Below are 25,567 nucleotides of genomic sequence, written 5' to 3'. Positions count from 1 at the left end.
AAAAATTAACAGGGCGTTATCCAGGTAGTGTCAATTGTTTGAAACTGTATCTCAAAACAAACCTTGGCTTTACATTGAAAAAGAAAATCATCTTTTCGTTACGGGCTCACTTTGGAAAGATTTTGTTGATAAACATAGTTGATGTGCGAATGTTTGCATTCTGTTTTTATTTATATTTTATACAGTTTTCCACCTTTTTTTGAAATTGGGATCACCCAAATACTGTGGGACAAAGTGAAGGATTTTAATCACAATTATCGTTTGAGCCTCTACAGTCCCTTACACCTCAAAACTTTTACAAACTTTTAAGTTTTATTTAATATTCAGTCAAAACACACAGCATATAAAAAGGTTTTTTTTTCATACAGTGAATCTTAATGCAAAGCAATGTTCTTCTCACTTGTGAGCTTACTTCTAAGGACCCTGCTGCATTGGCGCATCAGGGTGTCATTGTATATGTTTGTGTGTGGGACCTTGACGTCTCTTGGCGTTGGCTCGGTGATGTCTTTCCAGGATTGTTTGTCTCACACAGATTGATAAAGCCTGACAAGACTGTCTGCTGATACAGTAGATTGGAGGACAGGATATCAATGCAACTGACTGGATTTTCCCAGAATTCTGTGCAGCTCTGGGGACATGAGGAAAGGTTTTTCTGAACTACCATCATTCCTCTCCAAGTCATCACCTAGTTGGACCGGTAAAATGGATGGATGCATCAAGGGGAAGCATGGGAAGAAAAGCACATATGGATGAATGATGGGTCGATGGAAAGTAAATTGATATTAGCGATGCATGATAAATGTGTAGATGAATGGGTATGATGAGATAGAGTGAGCCAAGGATGGAATTCAAGTTTGAGGATGAAGGTTAAATTAAGATGTATGGATGGTAAATAGAGCCGGAGGATACCAGGGTGAGTAGGGACAAAAAGACAGAAAAAAGCCAGTTAGCCAGCCACATTAAAATAAAAAGATGATCATTTGATTAAAGACAACAGGATTCATTCAAATCAGTGCGGCCCTTAGACATTTTTTCCAAATTTAAGACTTGCTGGAACTGAGCCTTGACATGGTTGAAATACTGTACTCTTGGAAAAATGCATTTATCTAAAGCTTTAAGAATACCTTCAGGTAACCCAATTAAACCCATTGTTTCTTTCAGGATAAGTTAAGCCTCTCAGAAATGCATACTAGTGCTTCAGGGGTATCATCCATGTTTTGGGACAGTTTTAATGAAAAACAGTTTGACAATTAATTTTTTTTTTTTTGTCTGTATCTCTACAATTTAATCACATGGCAAATTAGTTTATCAGTATATGAATTGATCAAAGAGAGTGTGAGTGTTCCAAGGACAGAAGAATCATGTTGATGGGAAATTCTGAGTATTAATAATGTTCCTGTTGGATGCACAGACAACAATCACTTGATTACTTTTGATACTGAAGGATAATGTATACTAGACAGAGATACCACTGTCACAGAGAGTATGTGGCACTAATTCAAGCTGTATGTATGTACGTACTACATTACCCCTGTGCATTCTGATCTGACAAAGTTTTGGCTGTGAGAAGGGGTGATATTTGACATAAAAAGCATCAACCATCAATTCAGTGGCTTACTATATAGAACCTCATACAGTTGATTGTGCACAATATCAGTACAGATATTATTGCACATCTGATCATTCTGGCAGATATGAATTTCTAAAAAATTAGATTAAGTTTACTTGCTGACTATGCTGTATGTTAAGAATAATTGTCATTCTTACTGAGTAAAAACTAAATGTGAATTAATCGTAAATCTAACTTAAAAACAAATAATTTAAAACATAATAATGTACTATTGGTTTTTATGAACTTTGGGCCATATGACCACTGGAGACTGTTAAACCAGTTTGTTTTCAGTATGGAGAACCCCATTCTAAAATCAATCATGTTGCACTTACAGAAGCAGAGGAAGAGTGTATCAACACATATGGCATAGACGCTGAAGAATCCATGAGCAATCAGGTAGGCACCTATCACCACCGTCTGATGTAAAAAACACAGGGATTCAAAAAGCTGCAGTAGGGCTGCAGATTGATGACTATACATGGCAGGAAAGACACAAGATGTCTGACATAATCAATCATAATCAACTGAACAATGATTGTTATTTTATAGGCGAGCAGAACAATAAGGCCAAAAGATTTTAACTACGCAAGTGCATGCTTGGCAGTAGGATGAGTATGTGTCTGTGAGTGTGTTTGTGACCCTGACCAGTATGGGGACCCAGTAGTAGTTGAGATTGGGCACGTCCTCTTGGATAACAGGGATCTTTCTGGTGAAGAAGAAGAATGCAACAACACCTGAAACAAACAAACAAACACACACACACACAGAGAGAGAGAGTGATCTTGCTGCCTATATGTTCTCTGATTGCTACGTATTTTTCTGAAACATATAACTATTTTCAAAAATCAGTTGTGGCTAAAACACCCCATCGGATAGTGTAATGTGTAACATGAACATGAAAGTGGCTCGACCAATGTAAGGCTTCTGCTTTACAATGTCACTTACCAACTCCTCCTGCTATCAGCACTTTGCCCAGAAACAACAGAAAGTCAGTCACTCTGTCCAGAACTGTGACCCTATGGACACAGAGTCAGAAAGTTGAGCCTTGCCACTTATCTTATACAGGCAGGTTCAAAACAGAGTGCCAGTGTGTTGCTGACAGTCACAGCAAGAGAAAAAGTTAACTTGCCCCAACTGACTGGCTATATGCTGTATTCTGTGAGTAGGCTCCTCTGCATGTCTATGGAGTCTGTTAGAGGGCATTGGAAGTGTTGATGAATTTCACACACCGTTATTCACACATTGGAAGTGAGTTCAGGGGGACTAAATATAATAAATAGCCTCTCTAATAAAGACTAAAACAGCTGTCTTAGCCTAACCAACCCAACCAAAGGCAACAAGCACTAGCCAGTCAGAGGCAGAGTAGGGTGGGTCATCCCTTTGCTACAGAAGGATTTATAATGTCACTGAGCAGTGCATCGTGTGGTGACATGACAAAGAAGCAGAACCTGCTTCTTGGTCCTCTTGTTTGCATTTCAAGTGCAAGAACCTTATTGAGCCAAATAAGACTTTGGAGAACCTTTTTGTTCTCTAAATAAATCCAAAAATGCATACAACTTAAAACAAAGAACACCTCACAGTTGTTGTGACAGAATAAGAATATTGGAAAACAGAGCCTTTAAAAGACCCCAAAAGAATGAGTGGACCACTAAACTTGCCTGAAATGTTTTGAGCCTTCTTACCTGACAACATTCCTCATCAATAGAAAGAAGGCTTCTCTAGCTGAGGTACATAAGTTCTTGCCGTAGATCGCCACCTGGTGGAGAAGACACCAGAAGACATAAACCACAGCGATCACAGTAACAGTTTGCTAGTTACTATTCATACTACTCATGCTAAAAAGCACTACATTACCCAACTCACCATGATATAAGCATTACGGTTCATATAGCGAATTAATTTCTCCAAACACCAGAAACAGCATTTCAGACAATGCATTATGAACCTGGACAGGCTGTTGTTAACACCTATAGGGATAAACATGTACAAGATCAGTATAGTGATAATGGTGGTAATTATAGGAGTCGAGAGGAAGTGTGTATGCGTTAGTGTGGTGTGTGTGTGTGTGTGTGTGTGTGTACCATTTAATTTCTGCTCCAGGTATTCCAGTATGATCCGGACCAGTTGGACAACTGAAAGAATTAGTGCTCCAAATGCCAAAGAGCCTGTGTGATACCTGAAGATTGTTATACACAAGACTGTCTGTTATGTATTACCTTACATTATTAACTTGGGATGAAAGATGAAACAAGACCAATTTTACATGGCTTGCATATCCTTTGCAAAATGATGAATCCCAGGCTTGGTCTTCTAAGAGTTCCCTGACCTGATAGCCCTGCTGAATGATGAAAAGAGTGGACACGGTGGTATATCTTGAGGCTTCCTCTTGGCCCAGTAGTAACTAGCAAATGTCCCAGCCAGGGTACACTGCTCCAGGGCCAAGCTGAAGTTGACCAGCCAGAGGAAGACCAACAGGTTGGACAGCTGCAGCAGGAAGAGGTAGCGGTGGTAGAACGTCTCCCCACCATAGAAGGCAAACAGACACTGAGAACCCTGACACTGTGCTACCGTGGAGACGTTGGTTCTGTTAAAGGTCTGACGGTGACGTGAGGGGGAAAACAGAGAAGAGTTGTTTACATGGTTTGTGCAATATTAATTTTATTTTTTAATTTCTGATATATTTTAATACAGAATGTATGTTTTAAAACATATTGGTTATGTGTTGTGTGTTTGTTTTTGTTTTTTTGCAATGTGCATTTACTTTGAATTAAACCTTAATTTCAAGTTCAACAAGATGTGATATAACTTGATACAGAGTACAAGAACTGTGATAAGAACTGAAATAGAGTACAACAAAGAATTTTTTTCTGTACATATTTTCATTATTTTCTGGCCATTTCATGCCTTTACTGGGTAACAGACAGTAGAGAGATGACAAATTCATCACAATTACACAAAAACTGGTCATGTGTGTTCTGGAGTTGCTCTGTTTTTATATTTTTCAGGCAGTTCTGACTTCTGTCAGTTTTCATGTGAAGTGCAATGCTATGAATGCCTTTGAAGATAAATGAAATGGTGCACCATCCCCATTTGTATATTTCATTGTGTCTGGCTCTGCCTGACGAGATTTGTTTGCTAGCTTTCAGAGGTGGAGGAGTGGAAGTACTACACTACGGACATACACTGACTAAACTGTTTCTAATTAGCACAGGCAGGAGAACTAATTAGTCAAATCTGTTTTGTTTTTTTCCTCACTGCTCAATTCTCACTTCAGTTAGTTGCATTTCTCCTCTTACCTTTTCTCTCCTTATTTCACCTGTCTGTCTCTCTGGCTGTATTCAGAACACCTACTACTCACTACTGACGAACGCAGTATGCAGTATCCACCCTGCAACCACTCTGTAACAAGATATTGAACCCCATATTGCTCCTGATATTGGAAATGCCATTGGTGTGTGATTGCGCATGTGCCCCTAAAGGACCTTAGTCGATACACTTGTAAATATCATGTGTGACATTTTATGACTTCAAAAAGCAGAAAGACAAAGAAATATAATAATAATATATACTGTACCTCAGGTTTGCAAGTGCTGTTGGCATAGGGGCAGCCCACATCAGGAGACGTAACTTTGTAGATGGCTTCACCTGAGGATGCTAGGTAACTGATTTCACAGTGCAAATTAAAGACTCATCTAACAAGCTGGTTAGAAGCAGATAAAATAGAAAATTCATTTTCTACCGTCTGGATACCAAAGAGGTTCAAAAAATGAACATTTGTAACATAAGTGCATGAATCTCTCAGCTCTGAACTACAAAAAGCTGACACAAAATGTGTTGCTCCTCCCATTATTCCTGCTGTTGCTTGTGGCCACTCTGAAGGATACACAGCTGTAATCACCCAGTAGAAGATGCAAACAGTCAACAAGAGAAAGGTAATGACTGGAAAGAATAGCGTGGACATGATGTGACCAATGGCTCTGCAACAACAGAGAAATCATAGTGCCAGGAAAGCAGCTCATTATATAGCAAAGTTTTTTTAACCCATAATTTGAAGGACATTCATTCATCTCATTTTAGTGATTTTCTCTTTCTGTGTAGAGTTCATACTTGCTTGCCTCTCTAAGCAGGGCGATAGCCACTTGGACTCTTCTTCTTAGAAAGATCAACATCAACAAGATGGAAGCCTCTGTCACTCCCAGAGATACCACTGACAAACACAAACAACATTTATGCGGTTTATATTTTCAGAGGCAAGGTAGGTACATAGTTTCCCATCTTAATCTGAATTACAAAGGAAAGCAGCAGAGATACAGCAGAGTTTTATGATCAACTGGTTCGATTCCCCCCACCGGACTGGCAGAGAAATTTGGGCTGATGTGCCCTTGAGCAAGGCACCTAAGCTCCCCGGGCGCCTGATGCGGCAGCCCACTGTTCCTGTGTGTTCACTGCATGTTGCATGTGCATGTGTGTGTTTACAGTGATGGGTGAAATGCAGAGAATAATTTCCCAGTTTGGGATCAATAAAGTGAATAAAATTAAATTAAAAAATCTTGCACTGTTGGTGGAAATGACAACTGAGGCATGATACATGAATAAAGCAGAATATTCAACTGTCTGATAATTTGTTAAGGATTCAATATTTTAGTAGTCTGATGTTTGTATAAAATGGATGATTTTGTCCGATTGAAATTTAAACATTGTCTTTGTTGAGGCTCAGGAGGTAGAGCAGTCGTCCACTTATCAGATCGGTGGTTTAATCCCTGGCCTAAGCAGTCTTCATGTTGAGGTAGCCTTGAGCAAAACACTGAACCCCAAATTGCCCCTAGTGCTGTGCCATCGGTGTGTGAGTGTGTGTGAATGATTTAAAGCTTGTTATGAGCAGGTGGCATCGCCATTGTATGAATGTGTTTAAAAGAGTGAATGTAAAAGCACTTTGAGTGGTCGTCAGATTAGAAAAGCACTATAGAAATACAGTCCATTTACCATTTTGACTGATAGCCAATATTATAAGGAAAAGAAATGGCAAAACACTCCAATTTTATTTTAGAAATGTCTATTGTTGCTGTGTGTGTATGTACTTCTGAACTTCTGTCCCTCTCTGCATTTAGTCCTATCCATCATCTCAGTTGAAGTGGAAATGCATGGAGGAATGCAGGAAGGTAGGTTGTACGACACCAAGAAAATGTATTTTAACGAGTAACAATATCAGGTGACTAGAGTGATACAAATATGCTAATCCATTCCTAGATTGGGATTGCTGCACGATCTGTCCAAGACAGAGCACATACACTTCTCTTGAGTACTTTAAAGGAAGATGGATTTTCTTGAAAGTGCTACCTGAGTGATGTGAAGTCGACCTTTTCATGGCCTTTTCAATGTTACACTGACACTAAATTTCCAAAAGTAAGAATCTAGATTCTAATTACAGATTTCCTGTGACATGCCACAAAACAGAAAGACTTACTTAATATGATCCATGTCTGTGTGAGCTGTAGATACACCTGCAGGTCGGTCTGCAGGCCGACTTCTACAATGGCAACATCAGAGCCTGCTCTGTGCCTGAGCTGGGACAACTCAACGGAGCAGCACCACATGCCTGGAAACACATACAAACACACATACACGTTCAATTACTCATTTGAAGAAGCAAATAGGTTTCTGAAACACTCCCATTGCTTTTCCCAGTGTTTCTTTGGTTGCTGCATGACATAATTGAGTTGAAGTCCAAGAGTTGTTCTTGTCAAATCACTGCTGTCACCTTCATTGTACCTGAGGAGTAGAAGAGGAGCTAAATTCTGGAGACAGATTATCACACACCCAAGATTCAAAGCTCGGTGTACATACCGTATGCCAGCAGCAGTATAATGGTGACGATGGTAGTCCACAGCAGCAACCCAGCTGTGAACCTCAGCAACAGGATGAAGACCAGACTAACAGCCAAGGATAACAGCAGACCTCTGTAACACATGCACAGGTACAAGAAAGAATTAAAAGTGGCACCCACCACAACACATATTCCAAGACAACACCCAAAGTCCAAACAAACATTACTGTCATGAATGTGAAATATATTGTGATGTTGTGGTTTAAACTGCTATTATTGTAGTTACGATTGTAATTTATTTTTCAGTGTTCATGTCAGCATTCAGCCTCATGTACCATATCTCACATTACTGTTTTGGCCAATGCCCAGAGTGATGCTTGCCTGCAGATAGAGCGCAAGCATGACCAACAGGATGCTGACTGCAGTTCATTTAACGGCCATCAGTGTCATTAATAAGAAGGATTTTCTGAATGTTTGGCATAGGAGCTTCAAGGATTACAACTTGTAACTAGTGACACACTTGTGAGGCACTGTGAGAGAGATGTTTAATGGAATAACATTTGAACATCACTGGATGACAAATCAAGAACATTTACTCTGGATATTATTCAGAAATTATGTAAAGTAAGGGGTTACAACTTAGAATCTACTACTCAGAAAGTTTTAAAACCTCTGGATAGTAGATATAAGCACAATTGCTACTGATCCTTGTATGTAAGTCATGTCAAACACCACTCTGATGAACAGTGTTGGCAAAATGGTAAGCGCTGTTTCTGTATTTACACGAGTATCCATGCCCATGAGTTGGCATAATCTTCCACTATCTTCTTGCCATGCTCCTCAGTGTCCAGTCGTGCAGTTAACCCCCTGCATGAAGAGAAATGAGGGTCATGCAGGGTTCTGAGGTTCAGCAGCAAAAGAAAGACATGGAAATAATAGATTTAAGAAAAAGAAGTTACAGTACTTTGCTGCATGTTGGAGTTCAGTAACATTGCGCGTCACTTCTCGATCATCTTTAAAATTGGTTCTATTAGCTATAGTCACAGTCCCATTCAGAGTGATGAAGTCTGGTAGACATCTCTGGAAAACTGACACACACACACACACACACACACACACACACACACACACATTATGTTTATGTTATTCAGTATAGTGAATTATAGTGAATATAAAGGAAACATGACATTTTGAGACCTGATATGAATGTCCATTTGCACTTTAAACAAATAATATTCCACTGTCTGACTACCTAATGTTTGACTATTTTGAGGATATATCTATCTATCAATATATGTACACTCATTTCTTAAGACACTGGGCAATTAAAAAAACAATCATCAAAATGTTTTGGTGTTCATCGAAACACCTCTCTCAGCTGTAAAGTGAAAGCAAGTAATACACAAAAATACACATAAAGAAGCCACATGATCAGCGCACGATCTGAGATGTAAAAACCATGTCACTGGAATGTGCTTGCCTGAGGAAATTATAATTCCAACAGCTTGTGGTAGTGCCCCTCCCTTCCCTTGTGAGGTGGAGCAAGTTGGCTCATCATCATAAACTGATGACAGGTGGTGTCTCGAACCCCCTCCTCTGTTTAATGAGTGCTGCTCCACTTTGACATTGATGGCCTCCTTGAGCCCTCTTTCAAACCACCTGTCTCTTCTCTGTCTGGGATTTCTACCTCATGGTCATCAAAACTATGTTTCTTTTGTTGTAAATGTGTGAAAACTGCTGGGTCTTGTTCCGAGGAGTGTTCTCGCCTGTCTTGAGACATGCATAGATTCAGCAGCTGTTTAGTTTTATATTGGTCCTTACACTCCTCACTGCACTTGTCCGCATATATCACATTGCTCTTGACATTCTTGGAACTCTATTCCACTGGATGGACCAGATGTTGTCTTATTGTGTTCACAGGTTTAAATACACCTGTGTTTCATGTCTGTTTTGATGAATGCCCACTCTGGATAACCACAACATTTCAATGGTTGCTTAATGTGATTATGTTCCTTCTGTCTAGCCTCAGAATGTGTGGATACAGTCTCAGCCCTATGTTGTATCATTAATGTGCCCTATCACTGCCACAGTCCCAGCTGAGCAGAGATATATCAGATGCCCAGCACCTGGCTGAGGACCACTGGCTGCACCAGGGTGCCAAATCAAAGAAACCAGCTCTGCTCCATCACAGATGCCCCGGTCCAGACCGTGTAACCTGGGGGTACATCAGTGTTAAGGAGCAAAGCAGCACTAGAGACATTGAGCTGCTAGGAGTTAGCATTTGGTCATATTACCTCCTGAGGAAGTTCTTGCATGTCATTGTGATAATGTTGGCCGAGGCTGCGGCAGCCTGCAAGCTCTTACAAATTGTAGTTGCACAGCTGCAGACATCGCACCCCGAGTCCCTCCTCCTCATCGCCGATGCTTCCCTTCAACTGTCACAAAAAAGCTTACAGGTCTTCAACCCTCCTCCTGCTGGGATGTTCTAACCACAACCTCCCTGTCAACATGATATGTGAGCAGATGGTCTGAGGAGACTGTAGTATCAATCTGAGGGCGAGATTGCTCTTGTCTGCTCTGTGCTCAGGAGCTTGGGGAAGACAGGTGCATGAGAGGATCCTTCGTAAATAGAGTCTACTAGAGTCTACTAACACTTATCTCTGTTAGTGAGTCACTTCTGTTTACCTAGTGAGTCATACCTGTGAATCATATCTCTGTTTACCTAAGGGATCTTATTTCTGTAATGAGTCATTTTTCTATCAGGGTGCTTTTTGATCTCTCTGTTTTGCTTGGCACTCTGTTTTGTTCTATTTTTTAAAAATGACCCAAGGACTGCCCAGACACCAATAAAAACACCAGATCCCAATAGATACAGATGCCAGGGGAAAGCCAGGGGAAAACCCAGATGACAAAGCACCAATAGAATTGAGAGAAAAAGGTAGTTCAGGGACACGGTCTAACCACGTAGACTCCTTCTAATACTTCTAAGACTTAATTCTTAAGATAAAAGTGATACAGTTAAGAGAAACATAATTTGGACCGATCCAGTCGGAATCTGGTCCGTGGCGGGGCAGCAGAAAATCCATGTCAGGACCAGTATGGCACTGAGGGGCTGCTTTGACACCACTGACTGGGAGGTGTTGTGGAGTCAATACAGGAAGGACATCAGCAGTTTAAAAACCTGTATCACAGACTACATTAACTTCTTTGAGGAAAACAGGTACAGGTACAGAAAAAGGTATGTGTTTCCCAAAAACAAAAAATGGGGAGGGTGCAGAGGGAGCTGAAAAGGCAAATCAGGAGAGGCAAACACAGCTACAGGAGGAAGCTGGAGGAGCGCCTTCAGGGGAACAATGTCAGAGAGGTTTGGGGAGGCCTGAAAATCCATCTCAGGACACAGCAGTGAATGTTGGTGATTGGGGATTGTTATTTTAACTGCACACTTTGTTGAACCGTTTGCAGGATGAAAACTTCAGAGTGACGAAGTCTGGTCAACATCACTGGAAAACTGACACACACATGCACCAATTTTGTAAAGTGAGGACTTCAATGGCCTACATTTAAACTTACACACAGACATAATGAGTTGAAATTTTGGGGAGAGGTGTCTCATCCTTACATGGTCTACTAGGCACAATCATGGAGGGACAGTCCTCATCTCGTAGAACCTGAGATACTGGCTGAAAGAAGCAGAGACAAGAGGGGTAGGATAATATGTAGAATAATCATGTCAATATACATGGACACTCTTCAGTCTTTGGCTACATCTAGTTTGTGTCCATTTACATTTTAAACAGGACTTGACTCACAATGTTGTAATACTGTACTCTATGCTGTAAATTATTGGCTTTATTTAACCACAGCTTATCAAACCACACAATAAATAATAATAAATGTATTCCATATATCACTATTGGTACCTTGCCAGGGTTATTAAAGCCAGGCTTACAGAACTGTCTGTAATATTCCCAGTGACTCTTGCTGAGTTTGTGTTGCAGTTGCATCTCAGTGTAGGTGGCAAACTTGTCTGGGCACTTTGATACACACATCTGGAAGAATATTGATACAGAGAGTACATTATTCATTTATTTAGTGAAGATATATTTAACACTTTAAAATAAGGATTAATTAATTAAAAACAGTTAATTCCGTAATAAGCATTAACTAACAATTAGTGCTTTAATGAATTAAATAACTGGACAGTAATTGTTGGACCTGACTGTAGTTTGCCTGTGCTCCTCTCCTCTCCGCTTAACTATAACAGACTCAGTGTTTCTTGAGTAAACACTGTACTTATTCAAACAGCCATTTCTTTCTTTAGCCTTGCACTGCACCTCTTGCATTGCAAACAATCAGAGACTGCCTCCACCCAACTACTACTGCAGCGTATTCTTCAACAGTTGAGTGAAGCAACTACCCACAATTCTGGTTCAATACTGCTGCCTCCTGGAGGGTGTACAAAACAAACAATGACTATAAAGAATAATACTAGTTAAAATATTGTCTAAAGCAATAATCATTGATGTTGTGGTGTACACTTGTTATATAGCTGATAACATGTATTGGACAGACAAAATATCTTTTTTAAAAGTGGGTATTTAATGAATAACAATGGCACATACATCAACAGTAAGTAAATGAATGCAAAGAACCTTTGCTGTTTGATGTCTCATCTCTTCAGTCATCTGTAGATCAGACTGTTAATAACTAACAAAAAACAACATAACAAAACAACTTTCCAATGAATTCTACTGGATGTTATACTTTGTCTAAATTCACTCGTCTACATTGTAAACAGCTCTCTGACAATTTTGCAAAGACATCTTAAAACTTGCAAGGGCTGCAACAAGCAACTGTTATTCATTCACTTATTTATTTAATCTTTTCTTGTACAATGTCAGAAAACTTTGGAAAAATGTTCAAGGTGCTGTCTTTACTGTTCTGTCAGACCAACAGTCCAAAACCCAACGGTAATGCAGTTCAATATCACTGAAGACAAAGAAAACTAGTACATTTTTAGAAGCATTTCAGGAGCTGAAAAGACTGTTTTGGCCATTTTGAAGCTTTTTTAGCATTTTTCTGTTGAGTGGTGTGACTGCAGCCATGGCTGAGGGGGTGTGTCAGAGCTGCTGCTTTGGAAGTGAAGTCCAGTTATCTGAGTGCTAGATCTTGAAGTCTATTGTCCCATTGATGTTGTACCTAATAGCAGGCAAGAAATAGTGATGGCAGAGTTTGCACACCAACGTTTACACAGTGTCTTTAATTCGCATTAGCTTCTTTAACTGTTGATTATTGCACATATTTCCTCCAGGGACACAAACAAATACCCCCCCAGTCATATCACATTACTTTGCCTCAACAGTTTACAGTAGCATCATGTTGACTGTAAAGACAGTTATAAGATTTAGTCACAAGCTCTTTTAATACTTGTCATAGGTTAAATACTTGTAAAACCCATAGACAGACATAAAGACATATTCGTCGCAACGGACAACTAATAACTGTTAATGCTTATTACTGAATTAATGTGGATCACACACTAGTTTATCACTACTATCACTACTACTATTACTCCTTAATTACCATACCAATAGACATTTTCAAATGGCTAATAAACAGCCATCTGCTTTCAGTGATGAAAATGAGCACTGTGCCACTTTTGTTAGTATAGGGTATGATACATTCAATACATCTCTGAAAAAACTGTGTTGTACCACAGCTTTTAAAATAAGTGAGTAGGCTCGTCCTCTCTGTCCTCATTTAATACTCTTTAGGTTAAGCTGACATGATAGATCAGCTGTAACAGATGTGACCTTGATAAACTGATCCTGCGTTACTGGAGCAGATATGAATGACTAGTTGTTAATAGAGTACCTGAGTTGTGGGACACTGTAGGTTGATGAGAATAGCTGGGTTGGTACATTTCAACATGTTGAAATAGAAAAGGATGGGTTTCTTCCTGCAAAAAAGCATTAATGTTAAATCACACACACACACAAGTCAGGAGCTATTTTGCATTTAAATATTGTCATTTCACACTTTAGTCTGCAACATCTGCTTCTTTTCAGTTTGATTTCCTACATGTCCCAGAATGCCTCTGATCAACCCCTGGAGCAGAGGGTAAAGATCATTGCTTTATGTCAAAAGCAGGGTAGAAGCACATGTAAACATAGTTGGCTGACCACCTGTTGTGTAAAAATGTAGACGTGTTTGTTGTCCGTATCACACTGTTAACTTCTGAAATACTTGCTGGTGGCAACCGAGTCCTCTAAATTTAATTTCACTTTTACACAGAATTCAGTTTTCTAGACAGTCATTTTTTGTCATTAGAGTGTATTTTGTGTTGTAACTGTGTCAGTATTAATTTAGTAAATACTGTCTACTGAACAGCCACAGATGTATAAGACACAGGTGTCCTGTAGAAGCAGAGAGACAAGTGCATGCCAGTGTTCTGAAATTAAGGGGAAGTCAGTTATTGTAGTTTATGTGATGATTTAGCCAGCTTATTAACATGGTGAACTGTTGGAGCTGCACCAGCAGCTAAGATACACACATCATAGAGGCAGTTAAGGCACTGTAAAACATTTAGTGCTCAATCACTGCAGTTTGCATCAAATATTTAACTCTGAGTCATAACTCAGTCAAATCTGAATACAAAGACATTTTACAGGCATGTTTTCAGAATCAGTGTGACTTATCATTATCATTATCTCTGCTGTTCATTGCCAACAAATATCCATAAATATACTTATAACGATGAAAAGACGCTCCATAAAACTCTAGAACTTGCCAGGACATCTACCATTCCAGTTTTTTGTTAGTGTCAAAGTAATCCAGTGAAAGTAAATGGGTGAGAGGTTGGACCATAGTGTTAGTCACTGAAAATCCCACACGTACACAATCAAGACAAATCCAGGACAAAAAGGGCCTGCTGTGACACTTACTGTACGTATAATATGAATATTTTAAAAAGAAAGAGCAAAATGCTTCAGCATGTAGCAACAAGCAATCACCAGTAGATGGCAGTGCAGTCTGCTTTCCTTATTATGTTTTCAGGGGTCAGTCACACATCACACTGAATCCTCTGAATCTTGAAGACACACACCCATTTCTCTCTCCTGCAGTCTATGAACTAGATTTTATTTTTTGGACCAGTCACATGGAGAATCAAATGGGATCAGGGACTATGCTGAGCATCAGAACCAGGAAGAGACAAGAGACAAGACGCATAGGTATCAAAACTGTTTGTAAATGTGTTCTAATTCAGGACCTGGATCTTCTGAAGTCTGCATTTTTGGTCTAGATCTTTTTTCATGCAGTTTAGATGAAACTGCAACTGAAAATAATTGCCGTGACAGAGCCAATGGACTGTTTTGTGTGCAAAAGCAAGCAGTGACATAAAAGGGTTTGGTAGATATGGTATTGTCTTAATCTTCGCTGTGGAGCCTGATCAGTCTGATAATGGATGGATTTTCTTGAGTGAATCAATCACCCTGTTTCGGGGTTTCTCATCTGTAACCACCTCTTCAATTGATGCAAACGTACACTCCTTGACATGTTCCGCATCTGGAAATGGCTTTCTCTTTATGATTAATATCCCTGTCACTCATGGTGATGCTGATGTAGCTCTCTCTTGCTCTGTAAAAGTCCAGAACAAGGTGCAACATCTGTGCTCATAATATGAGATTAGACCCAAAATCATGTGGTTGAGTGCATCAGAGCCCAGTGAGACAGTGGCATCAAGGTTAGCATGGGTTGTTTTAAATTAGTTCTCAAGTTGTATTCTTTACACAGTGATACGCAGTCGTTGCAGAGTAAACAGACAGGCTTTGCACAGAACTGCCAGTTTTCTGAGTCACCTTTTCATTTGTTTCAAAGAATAAAGACTAACCAGGCTAGCTTGCTGGAAAAAACAGGACAACAGCTACATCAAGAAGAGCGCCTGCAAAGGTAAAAGCAGAGAGCAGAGCATGTGCAAGCCAAGAATGATGTCTTTTACTGGCCCGGGACAAACAGAGAACATTTGGCACAGTGTGGTGGGAGGAAAAGGATAACTGTGATACAATGACAAAATGTTTAAAGCATAACTGCTCGAAATGCCAGTAAAAATTGCCTCGCATCTGGACCCAGCCCCAGGGACACCAGTAGAAGAGCACTGCAGTATGATATTGGCTCTGACCAAAGAAACTGCTTGCACCCACTTTTCAGCTGTAATTCAAGATCAGCCAGTAACTGGTCCCTCGCTAATGGAATGGAGATTCCTCTGTGGCCCCCACTGAAAGTCATTCTTTTCCAAAAATCTGTGAAACCTACATTTAAATCTTACCCTATTCTAATGAGTTAGTTGTGTAGTTTACTGACGCAAATATCACTCAGTTACATAGAATATCTTTACAACTTATACCTAAAAGTTGGTTTAGATTTAAGCAGTATTCCATATACAATACAATCCTGTCAACACGAGTATGCAACATACCAAAGACTCTCTTGTCTGTCTGTAAGCACTGAATTAGGACAATTTGATCATTACTACAGGTGAAGTAATAGGAGTAAGGTTTTTAATGGCATTAATGTTGTATGACCTCTTACACCGCTGTAGGGTGTTAGAGGGACAGTTTCAGTGTGATAAAGTGACTTACGCATTGGAAGTCCCCTTCTGACCACAAAACTGGCCATAGCTGTCTGTTGGATGGAGCACCTTCTTGGGGTCTCCATGTAACCAGGCTGGACAGCCAAAGAGACAGCCACATAGATGGACAGACAGACAAGACATATCATTAAACAGAGAAACAGGAAGCATTATAGGATCCTATATGCAATTCTACAGGTTAAAGACTAGGTTTAGACCCAGTTGTTACAGCAATATTAATGAATATGTATTTATGATGCATATTATTTGAAATTTAAGGGTGTGAAAAGCTGCCAACGCTGAAACAATAACACATTTCTACACACAAACTAGCTCAAAAATTGTCTTAGACAAAGAGCATATAAAGAGATTTGGATTAAAAGTGCCTCATTGCATTTTTTCAAACTGTCACAAACTGAACGTCTTGCTACTATGAACAGCAGCAATAACATGAATAACAATGCCTTTTCACACACAAAACTGTCAGCATGTTGTGCATGTACATGTTTTGCAGTATGGAAAAGTGGCTTCTTAGTGATGTTCCCCTGCAGCATCTTTGCCTTTTACAGACAACTAGCAATTCCTCTCATTGTTGAAATATTCATATATCTACAGTGTAATAAAATGGTGGACGAAATAATGACAATGGGAAGACTGAGAGACATTGTGTCTATTTTGTATGTGTGAGTATGTGTGGCACAGATGAAAGGAAGGAGGGACGAGACAGAAAAGAAATGGGGGCTAAGTATAAGGTACACACAGGAATATTGATGAGAGAGTGAGGCTGAAGTCGTGAGCTGGAAGGTCTGATTGTGTAACAGTATGCGTGCGCTTGTGAGTGCGTATGGCAATCTATTTACATCTGTGTCCATTCTCTTACCAATTTCACATACAGTACATGTTCACTCAGGAGTAAATGCTAGTGTAGTTAGTGCATGCATGGCTGTGTGTAAAGCAGAATTAGTGGATTCATGTCCTCTTAGTGGGATGATGTCACCAGTAGCCCCAAAGGGAAGGCAAGTCCCCACAGTGTGACTGTGTCCCCACAACATGATGGGTAGTACACACACACACAGACACACACACGCAGACACACCAAACGCAGACAGACAGACAGACACACGCACACACACACAGACAGACAGACAGACAGACAGACAGACACACACACACACACACACACACACAGACACACACACACACACACACACACAGACAGACACACACACAGACACACACACACACACACAGACACACACACGCAGACACACCAAACGCAGACAGACAGACAGACACACGCACACACACACACACAGACAGACAGACAGACAGACAGACAGACAGACACACACACACACACACACACACACACACAGACACACACACAGACACACACACACACACACACACAGACACAGACAGACAGACAGACACACACACACACACACACAGACACACCAAACGCAGACAGACAGACAGACACACACACAGACAGACACACCAAACGCAGACAGACAGACAGACACACGCACACACACACAGACAGACACACACACAGACACACACACACAGACAGACAGACAGACAGACAGACAGACACACACACACACACACACACAGACACAGACAGACAGACAGACACACACACACACACACACACACACACAGACACTCATTTCATTGGGGTTAAATTAAATGATTGGAATTACTGATTGCAGGCCTGAAACAGCAATTAATACCAGATTCTTTTCTTATTTTTTGTCAGAGCATTTGATTAATTGATTGCTGTTGGGATGCACAGAGACTTAAATAATAATGCTTCTAAAATACACGACCTACCCTGTCTTTGAGTGCATGCTAAGACATTTATACACATAGTATAATGGTGTTAAAGAGATCAAGAAGAAACAGCAAAGAATGTGCGTAGGGCCCGTTTATTTACTAGAGAATGCACTGCAAGAACAATCTGATCGAAGTGATCAAAGATGTGTCTAGACTTACCCACTATTCCCAGGGCCATATATGAGAGGATGACAATGATGAAGATCAAACAACATAAGACATCTGTGCAGCTTCTAAAGAGACAGAGAAGGAACACATTGTTATTCACACCAGCAAGAAAAAAACTTCATTCTTGTCTTGTATCTTTTGGATTCGTGACTACTATTCTGCCTTGTAGCTACTGTGTGTAGCAGATACAGATTTAGTATGTTTTGGTACAACTTTGACTGCAGTTGAAAATCATCATGAGAGAAACACTGCAGTGTTCAGAGAAGTGTGTCATGCCCTGCATCTCTGGCTCCACCTAGTGGAGCATTTGTTACCCTGTTTCTGCGTATTCTGACAAGCTGGAGACACACCTGTTCCTGAATCAACTGATTGCAGCTGCAGCGAGGAGTGGCCTTTCATCATTGCATTTAATCTCTTTTTTTATTTCCCTGATATGTGTTCTATTGTTGCTATCTTTTAATCTGTTTTTCATTTCTAATTTTAGTTTGCTTTTAACTGGAAAGCACTTTGGTCACCTTGAGTGTTGTAAAGTGCTGTATAAATAAATTTTGATTGATTGATTGATTGATTGATCATTCTCTCTTCAGTGTACTATCTAAGAAGCCAGCTGACCACTACTCTGGAGCCCCCTGCAGTACTGCCGGTGTGGGGCCGTACTAGATGCTATGTGGACGGGGTGGGCCTATGAAAGGGATCAGGCAAGGTGGTGGCGAGTCTGGACACACACTCCCATGCCTGTGTAGCCACATCTGACTCCACTACCATGATTGAATTTGCTGATGACACAGTTCTGGTGGGCCTGATCGCCCATAATGGAAATAAGGCATAACTGGAAAGCAAAATAACCTTCTGTGCATATCAGCAAGACTATGGAGCTGTTAGTGGACTTTGGGAAGAAACAGGAGAAGAAATAACACCCCATCATGATCAATGGGGTCCCGATGGTGGAGATGGTGGACAGCTTCAGTTACCTTGCTGTCTGCATCACAGAGGACTCATCATTGCGCTTAAGACTTTGTATACCTGCACAATAGACAGTGTACTGACAGGTACCATTACCGCATAATTTGGGAACAGCGCTAAGAGGGACTGCATGACTCAGCAGAGGGTGGTGCAGTCAGCAGAACACACCATTAGACAACTCTCAGCCCTACAAGACATTTACACCAGGAGTTGCAGAACATGGGCTGTGGGAATCATAAAATACCTTTATCACCCCAACAACATACTCTTCTCTCTGTTGAGGCAAAACCGCTACCTGATGGCCAAGACAGAGAGGGGGAGGGGGAGTTTCTTCCCCTATGCCAGTTGTATTGCTTATTTTTCTGAAATGCACACTCAACATTGAAAATCATTACTGATGATATTGGTCATTGTGCCACTATCAGTTTTTACTGTATTTTATATATTTCTGTTCTTATTTTGTTAGATTTGTTCTGGAGCACCTAAGAATTTCTCTTTGTGTACTCTATATGACTGTATATGTGACAGTAAAACTTGATTTGATTTGAAATATTATTGAAGACAGTGTTTTTTGCTCATTGTAGAGTGGACTGAACAAAATTTTGGACAGAATACTTTAGACCAAGACTAATGCATCTCTTCTGCTTTATATGTAAAGAAGGAAGTAGGGAGTTACCTTCGGTGGACTGGTCCTCTGAAGGAAGGATCAAACTTGTGTGGTTCTCCTGGAAGAATAAAAAAAAAAGGCTTTAATGGGTTTAAGCCAAACCAAATCAAATCAATGCCTGAGGAGAGAAAAATACTTACAGTGGCTTTAGTGTGTGTGGTTGGTTATGAGGTTGGTCATAGTCAAATGGTCCCAGTCAGGCAAGAGATCAATAGAGATAATCAAAAGTATTATCCGCTTGCTTATTTCACATTTAAAGCATGTGATATTCATGTGTTGTTTGTTTGGTAGAAGACTGCCTGAGTTCTAACCTGTTTCACCTGCTAGGTGTGAAGCTCGTAAGTGGACTTATTTATCCGTCCAAATTCAATCATGTGAAGATGATGGATCCAGAGGAACACAGTCACTGTACATGCTCAGACACAGGGGAAGCAAGAAGCAGGACGAGCAGTGGGTGTACAGGCACGAAGCACTATGATCCAGCGATCACCACATATACTTTACCACGCAGTCTGCCCATGGCTGTCTGATTATCGCAGTGGCCAACTTTGACTTATTCAGCATTAGGAGGAATAACAGCAGATTGTGCTGACAGCTGATAGAGCTAGCAAGATCTGGTCTCTGCACTCCAGTAAGCAGCAGCAGTTTGGAGGACCAGCCGCAAGACACTGTACAGAATACTGTAACAGTGTTGATAGCAACCAACATACCATGGTGATGTTGGCATGTGCCGATGAAGCAGCCAGCAGCTCCCTCAAACTCTGCCACATTTTTGTTTTCATTTGTTATTTTTTCACCTTTATTACCTATGACAGAAAAACACTTGAAGCGTAACAATTTCTATTAAGTGCAGCAGACTTTGAGATGATTACTGCCCACAACCTCTTTCGACCACCAAGACAGACCAGCTGGACAAAAGCAGTGCATGTGGCGATGCTTGTACCACAAACATTGTCAGTGGAAGGACAGATGGCACTTTTTTTTAGTTAAGATGTGAACCGTTGTATCTGCCAAGAGAATTCACCATTTTTTGTTCTTACTGTTTACATGCTTACAGATGCTAATTAAAACAAATATTAATTAAATATCAGCAGTCGCTTGATGGTGATTTTAATCAAACAAACCTGAGAACTGTTTTACCCAAATTCCACAACATGTCCACAACAAGGGGAGCAAGAGCCTGACCCATGTTTACTCTAACATTTCTGGGGGTGACAAAGCCCTCCCCATTTATGTCAATCAGATTATATTTCCCTGCCTCTGGCCAGATGAAGTTACAGCTCCACTGACTGGCACATGTTCAGATATACTGTCACCCAAGAGAACCACATTAGCCTTGAGGAATACACATCATCAGTGACATCACACATCAGCAATTGTGTTGATGACTCACAAGAACAATAAAATCATTCTCCAACCACAAGTCTGAATGAATGGAGATGTTAAGGCTCTGTCCAAAGCCCAAAAATCTGCCTCTCATTCAGGTGACAAGGAAGCATACAACACCACCAGAACAATACTGACTGTTAGTATGCACAGTCGATGTGAGAAGAATCCTGCAGAGAATATGCTGAATATGAATAAAGCTGCTGGGCCTGATAACATAACATGCTGTATACTAAGAATGTGCCAATATACTAGGTGTTGGCATTTCTCACATATCACAGTTACAGGAGAGTGTTCCCAGAGTGGGAGAGAGTGTTGCTCTTAAATACGTCTCTGACCAGTTAGAGACCAGAACTCTCAAATCATCTCACACTCTCCTAACTGTACCCATGATCTAAAGTTGGTCAATGTTCTGTTTTTTGTTTATGTCTTGCTTGTGAAACACACTGAGTTTAAATTGTATGAAATGTGCTGCACAAATACATTTGACTTGACTGAACCAATTAGCCCTAAGTCATTTGCTTTCACTTGTGCAAGAGTGTCTGATTAATTTATCAGAATGTGTAACTATTGCACTGCAACTCTGTACAACCCTGCTGATAAGCTATTTATATATTTGTACATAACATGTGACTTAAAATGTAAATCAGCAATTCTTAACAAATTTAGACCATGACAGCCATGAAATTCGAGCTAGGATCGAGGAGTGAGGACACGACAATTAAGAGAAATGAGATGCACCCACAGACTGTCCAGTACTGGCACCACTGGCAGTGCTACTGGCATTAAGTACAGAACTACAGTGATTCTAACTGCTTGAAGTTCAGAGTGTTACCTTTCAAAAGAGACCAACACCATGCATGTACTCCAACCGGTTCAAGAACAGCTTTCAATTTACATTGGGTATGTCTTAGATAGAGAGGAGTAAAGGGAAATCCATCTTGAATTCTCATGTGTTCATGTCTGCCATCTAGCCTTCTTCACTCTCTCCTCCTGCCCATCGCTCTCTCTCTCAGACACCACATGCTTACTTTCTGTCTTTAGGCTTGTTTGTAGTTGCTTGTGCTTACAGCTGCTTGCTGTGTAGTTACAGTTGGACAGTGCATATTTATTGGGTGAAGATTGCTGATCGGTGCAGCTCAAGTTAAATAAACTCTGTTGTCCTTTGAAGGAGCAGTTGTCTGTGATTATTTGTGCATATGCGTTGCGATAACAGCTGCTTGTGATGCTCAGTGCTCGGACTCAACCCTTCACTGTTCACCTTATAAATGTAAAATGGTCCTGAAATATTTACATTTAAAGTGAACACCCCAGTGTGAGACTGCATCCATGGTTCAGTTATGAGTCCCTGGTACCAGGATGGTGCCTATTAATCATTCATTCCCATTAATAATTTTTCTTCATATCAATAACTCTGATATTTGCTAATAACCACACCTCCAATATAAAAATTACTGGCCACAGCATTTGCACAGGCCATTGTCGCCAATGTAACAGTGAGGTTGCAGAGGTTTCTAAGGCTTTCCCTGATCTGAATTGAGCTTGTGACATTAGACATTAAATAAAATGCACTAAAAAATAAAAACTATTTGCAGGAGGAATGTCCTGCCTGTGTCTGTTTATCGGCATTTCTCCCTGTGTACACAGCCAGTTGATTGCACCTCTGTAACTTTAGTGTATACCTGATCCCAGTGCTCCTAACACATACCTGACTGTGTATGTGAAAATGTGTTGAGTTTAACCAGATCTTACAAGAAAGGACATCCACTTTTTTGTTCCATTTTGCCAAACTCTCCCACCAACACACACAAGTGCTTCATTGCCACTGTCTATGTTTTCAGTTCAGGTTTTGTTTTCAAGGACAAAATTTATTTTCAATCCCAGAATTTACAGTCACTGTCCTGCTTCCATACCCTCAGGCTCACATGCCAACTTCACAGAGAGGAGAGAAAGTAGGACATTATCACTAATAATGTAGAAATAAATGAAAATGAAAACAAAGCTTTGGTTGATAAGTCAAACTGATGGGAAGTAGGCAGTGTACAACAAGACAGGCTGAGTGAGATGCAGCCTTGCTGAAATAAACAGACCTGAAGTCAGCTGATGGTATTAGTAAACAGTAATACTCAGCTAATCTTTAGGATAAAGATAAAGGATAAAGATTAGCTGACCAAAATAGCCACAGACTGCTCAGTACAAAGCACCAACACCTTTGTTGGCATTGTAGTTATTGGTTATTTTTAAACTACCCATCCACAGTTTCCTACAGGTGCAGGTCAAAAACTGAAACCATGTCATCTGAAGACCACATCATGTCAGTCAAGACTAAATTAAACTTTACAGAAAGTGTCAATTAGTACAATACTAGTAGTAATAGTAAAGTAGTACATAGCACAACAAGTTTATTTATGTACTTATTTATTTTGATTTAAATACAGATTTCTTCTTTGTGGAAGACTTGCATTTTTATGTTCTTGATATTCTTGTAAAAGGTAAACTTGCTTTCTGCATCCATACATGGCCATTTCACTGAGGAGATAACATTTTTGAGGTTCAAATCAAGATTCAAGTTTTATAAATAAGCAAGGCGTGTCTCCAAAAACACCAAATTGGCACAAATCTGCTGCTAACATGTTTCGATTTTGCTCGCTCATTTGCAATGTGCTCCTGTGCAGCTGTCAGAAGTCCTCCTTCACTCACCGTAGAAGGGACCCCGCGGCGCCGCTCCAGCGGCTGTCTCGCTCTGAATCGCGGCTGAGCTGCTCGGGATGTACCGCTGGGGCGCCATGACGCGCGGTGCTGCTGGCGGACAAAGGGAAAGCTGAATGAAGAGGCAGCTGACAGTTTAAGTAGTTTGTAGTGCTCATCCTCAGGTAATATCCTTACCCCGTCCCACTCCTCTCCTCGAGGCTGCTCAAACGGGACTTACTTCCATCATCATCATGGCTTATTATGATTACACAGATACATTAGTGCTGGTAGCACCCAGCACCTGTGATTTTAATTAGTAGCCAGGAAATCACTTCAACATCAAGGTTTACCGTGTCTACTGTCTCTCCCAAATCAGCTCAGCCTTGACGTTTGATTAGCTCTGCACTACTGCCCCCTGCAGGTACAAGTGGAGTAATACACTCAGCGGTGTTCATCCACTACAGTCTTCATTTCTTGTTTTCCTAATCTAATATTGAGCCACGGTTAGAGGCAAGGCTGCATGCTGGCAATGTAGAAAGTACTGATCAGATTGTTCACTCATGGCTGAAGACTATTTTGATTATTACATGTTATACATAAAAATCTGAATGTTTATTAGAAACTCTGCTCTTACATACGTTTAGATAATCTGAATGTAGAGCACGTTTTAACTGATCTTTGGCACAAAGATTTTCAAAAGACTGTTGTCCATGTTTCATCGCAAAAATGCATGTATTTCTCTTTAGTGTAAGAGATTTCCAACATATGACACATGAACATTCATTTGTTCACGTAACACCTCTACAGTGCTGTGAAAAAAATTTGCCCCCTTCCTGATTTCTGTGTTTTTTGCATATTTATCACTCGCAAAGGTTTCAGTTCATCAAACCAATTTTAATATCACACAGAGACAACCCAAGGATATATAAAATGTAGTTTCTAAATGATGATTTTGTTTACCAAGGGGGGGGGGGGGGGGGGGGGGGGGGGGAAATACAAACCTATCTGACCCTATGTGAAAAAGTAATTGCCCCCCCTTGTTAAATCACAAAGTAACTGTGACTAACCACAGTTTTGGGAAAGCTGAGTTCAATTTCACAGGCCACACCCAAACCTGATTGCCACCACCTTTGTTGAATCAAGAAATCACTTAAATAGAATCTGTTAGACAAAGTGAAGTAGGCTACAAAATCTCAAGAACAAACGCATCATGCCACGATCCAAAGAAATTCAAGAAGAAATGAGAACAAAAGTGACTGAAATCTATCAGTCTGGAAAAGGTTACAAAGCCATTTCCAAGGCCCTGGGGCTCCAGTGAACCACTCTCAGAGCCATTATCCACAAATGGAGAAAACTGGGAACAGTGGCAAACCTTCCCAGGAGTGGTTGACCAACTAAGATTACTCCAAGAGTGCGACGACAACTCATCCAGGAGGTCACAAAAGAACCTAGAAAAACATCCACAGAACTGCAGGCCCTCTGGCCTCAGTTAAGGTCAGTGTTCACGACTCCACTATAAGAAAGACACTGGCCAAAAATGGCATCCATGGGAGAGTTCCCAGGCGAAAACCACTGCTGTCACAAAAGAACACAAAGGCTCGTCTCACATTTACCAAAAAGCATCTTGATGATCCTCAAGACTTTTGGAGAAACATTCTGTGGACTGATGAGTCAAAAATTGAACTTTTTGGAAGGTGTGCAGCCCGTTACATCTGGTGTAAAAATGGCACAGCAGTTGAAAAAAAGAACATGATGCCAACAGTAAAGTATGGTGGTGGCAGTGTG

The 25,567-nt window shown here is 40.5% G+C and overlaps 1 protein-coding gene across 1 annotated transcript; it reads right to left on the bottom strand.

The window, feature by feature from the left end:
• LOC121614706 (choline transporter-like protein 5-A) lies at positions 1 to 23,900 on the bottom strand. The gene is made up of 22 exons (XM_041948717.1): positions 23,792 to 23,900; positions 19,715 to 19,763; positions 18,067 to 18,140; positions 16,076 to 16,160; positions 13,311 to 13,395; positions 11,357 to 11,485; positions 11,056 to 11,116; positions 8,401 to 8,524; positions 8,220 to 8,303; positions 7,457 to 7,569; positions 7,077 to 7,208; positions 5,720 to 5,819; positions 5,497 to 5,589; positions 5,187 to 5,274; positions 3,939 to 4,207; positions 3,694 to 3,788; positions 3,476 to 3,579; positions 3,295 to 3,368; positions 2,558 to 2,628; positions 2,258 to 2,346; positions 1,945 to 2,029; positions 1 to 685 (listed from the first exon to the last, which is right to left on the bottom strand). Exons 1-22 carry the CDS (start codon positions 23,877 to 23,879, stop codon positions 588 to 590), a joined length of 2,190 nt encoding a protein of 729 aa, XP_041804651.1. The 5' UTR covers positions 23,880 to 23,900; the 3' UTR covers positions 1 to 587.
• Positions 23,901 to 25,567: the final 1,667 nt, after the last annotated feature.

The sequence above is a fragment of the Chelmon rostratus genome, chromosome 12 (genome assembly GCF_017976325.1).
Source record: "Chelmon rostratus isolate fCheRos1 chromosome 12, fCheRos1.pri, whole genome shotgun sequence".
NCBI lineage: Eukaryota > Metazoa > Chordata > Actinopteri > Chaetodontiformes > Chaetodontidae > Chelmon > Chelmon rostratus.
Note: the sequence above shows the minus strand (reverse complement) of the source record. Positions and strands in the feature narration are given on the sequence as shown.

What these genes read in the sequence shown, in the direction of transcription:
- LOC121614706 (XM_041948717.1), bottom strand. Translation starts at nt 23,879, where the DNA reads ATGGCGCCCCAGCGGTACATCCCGAGCAGCTCAGCCGCGATTCAGAGC. An exon ending in CCTGGAGCAGAAATTAAATG is followed by an intron (nt 3,580 to 3,693) that starts GTACACACACAC and finishes TTATCCCTATAG; the next exon opens with GTGTTAACAACAGCCTGTCC. An exon ending in GCTGATAGCAGGAGGAGTTG is followed by an intron (nt 2,347 to 2,557) that starts GTAAGTGACATT and finishes TGTTTGTTTCAG; the next exon opens with GTGTTGTTGCATTCTTCTTC.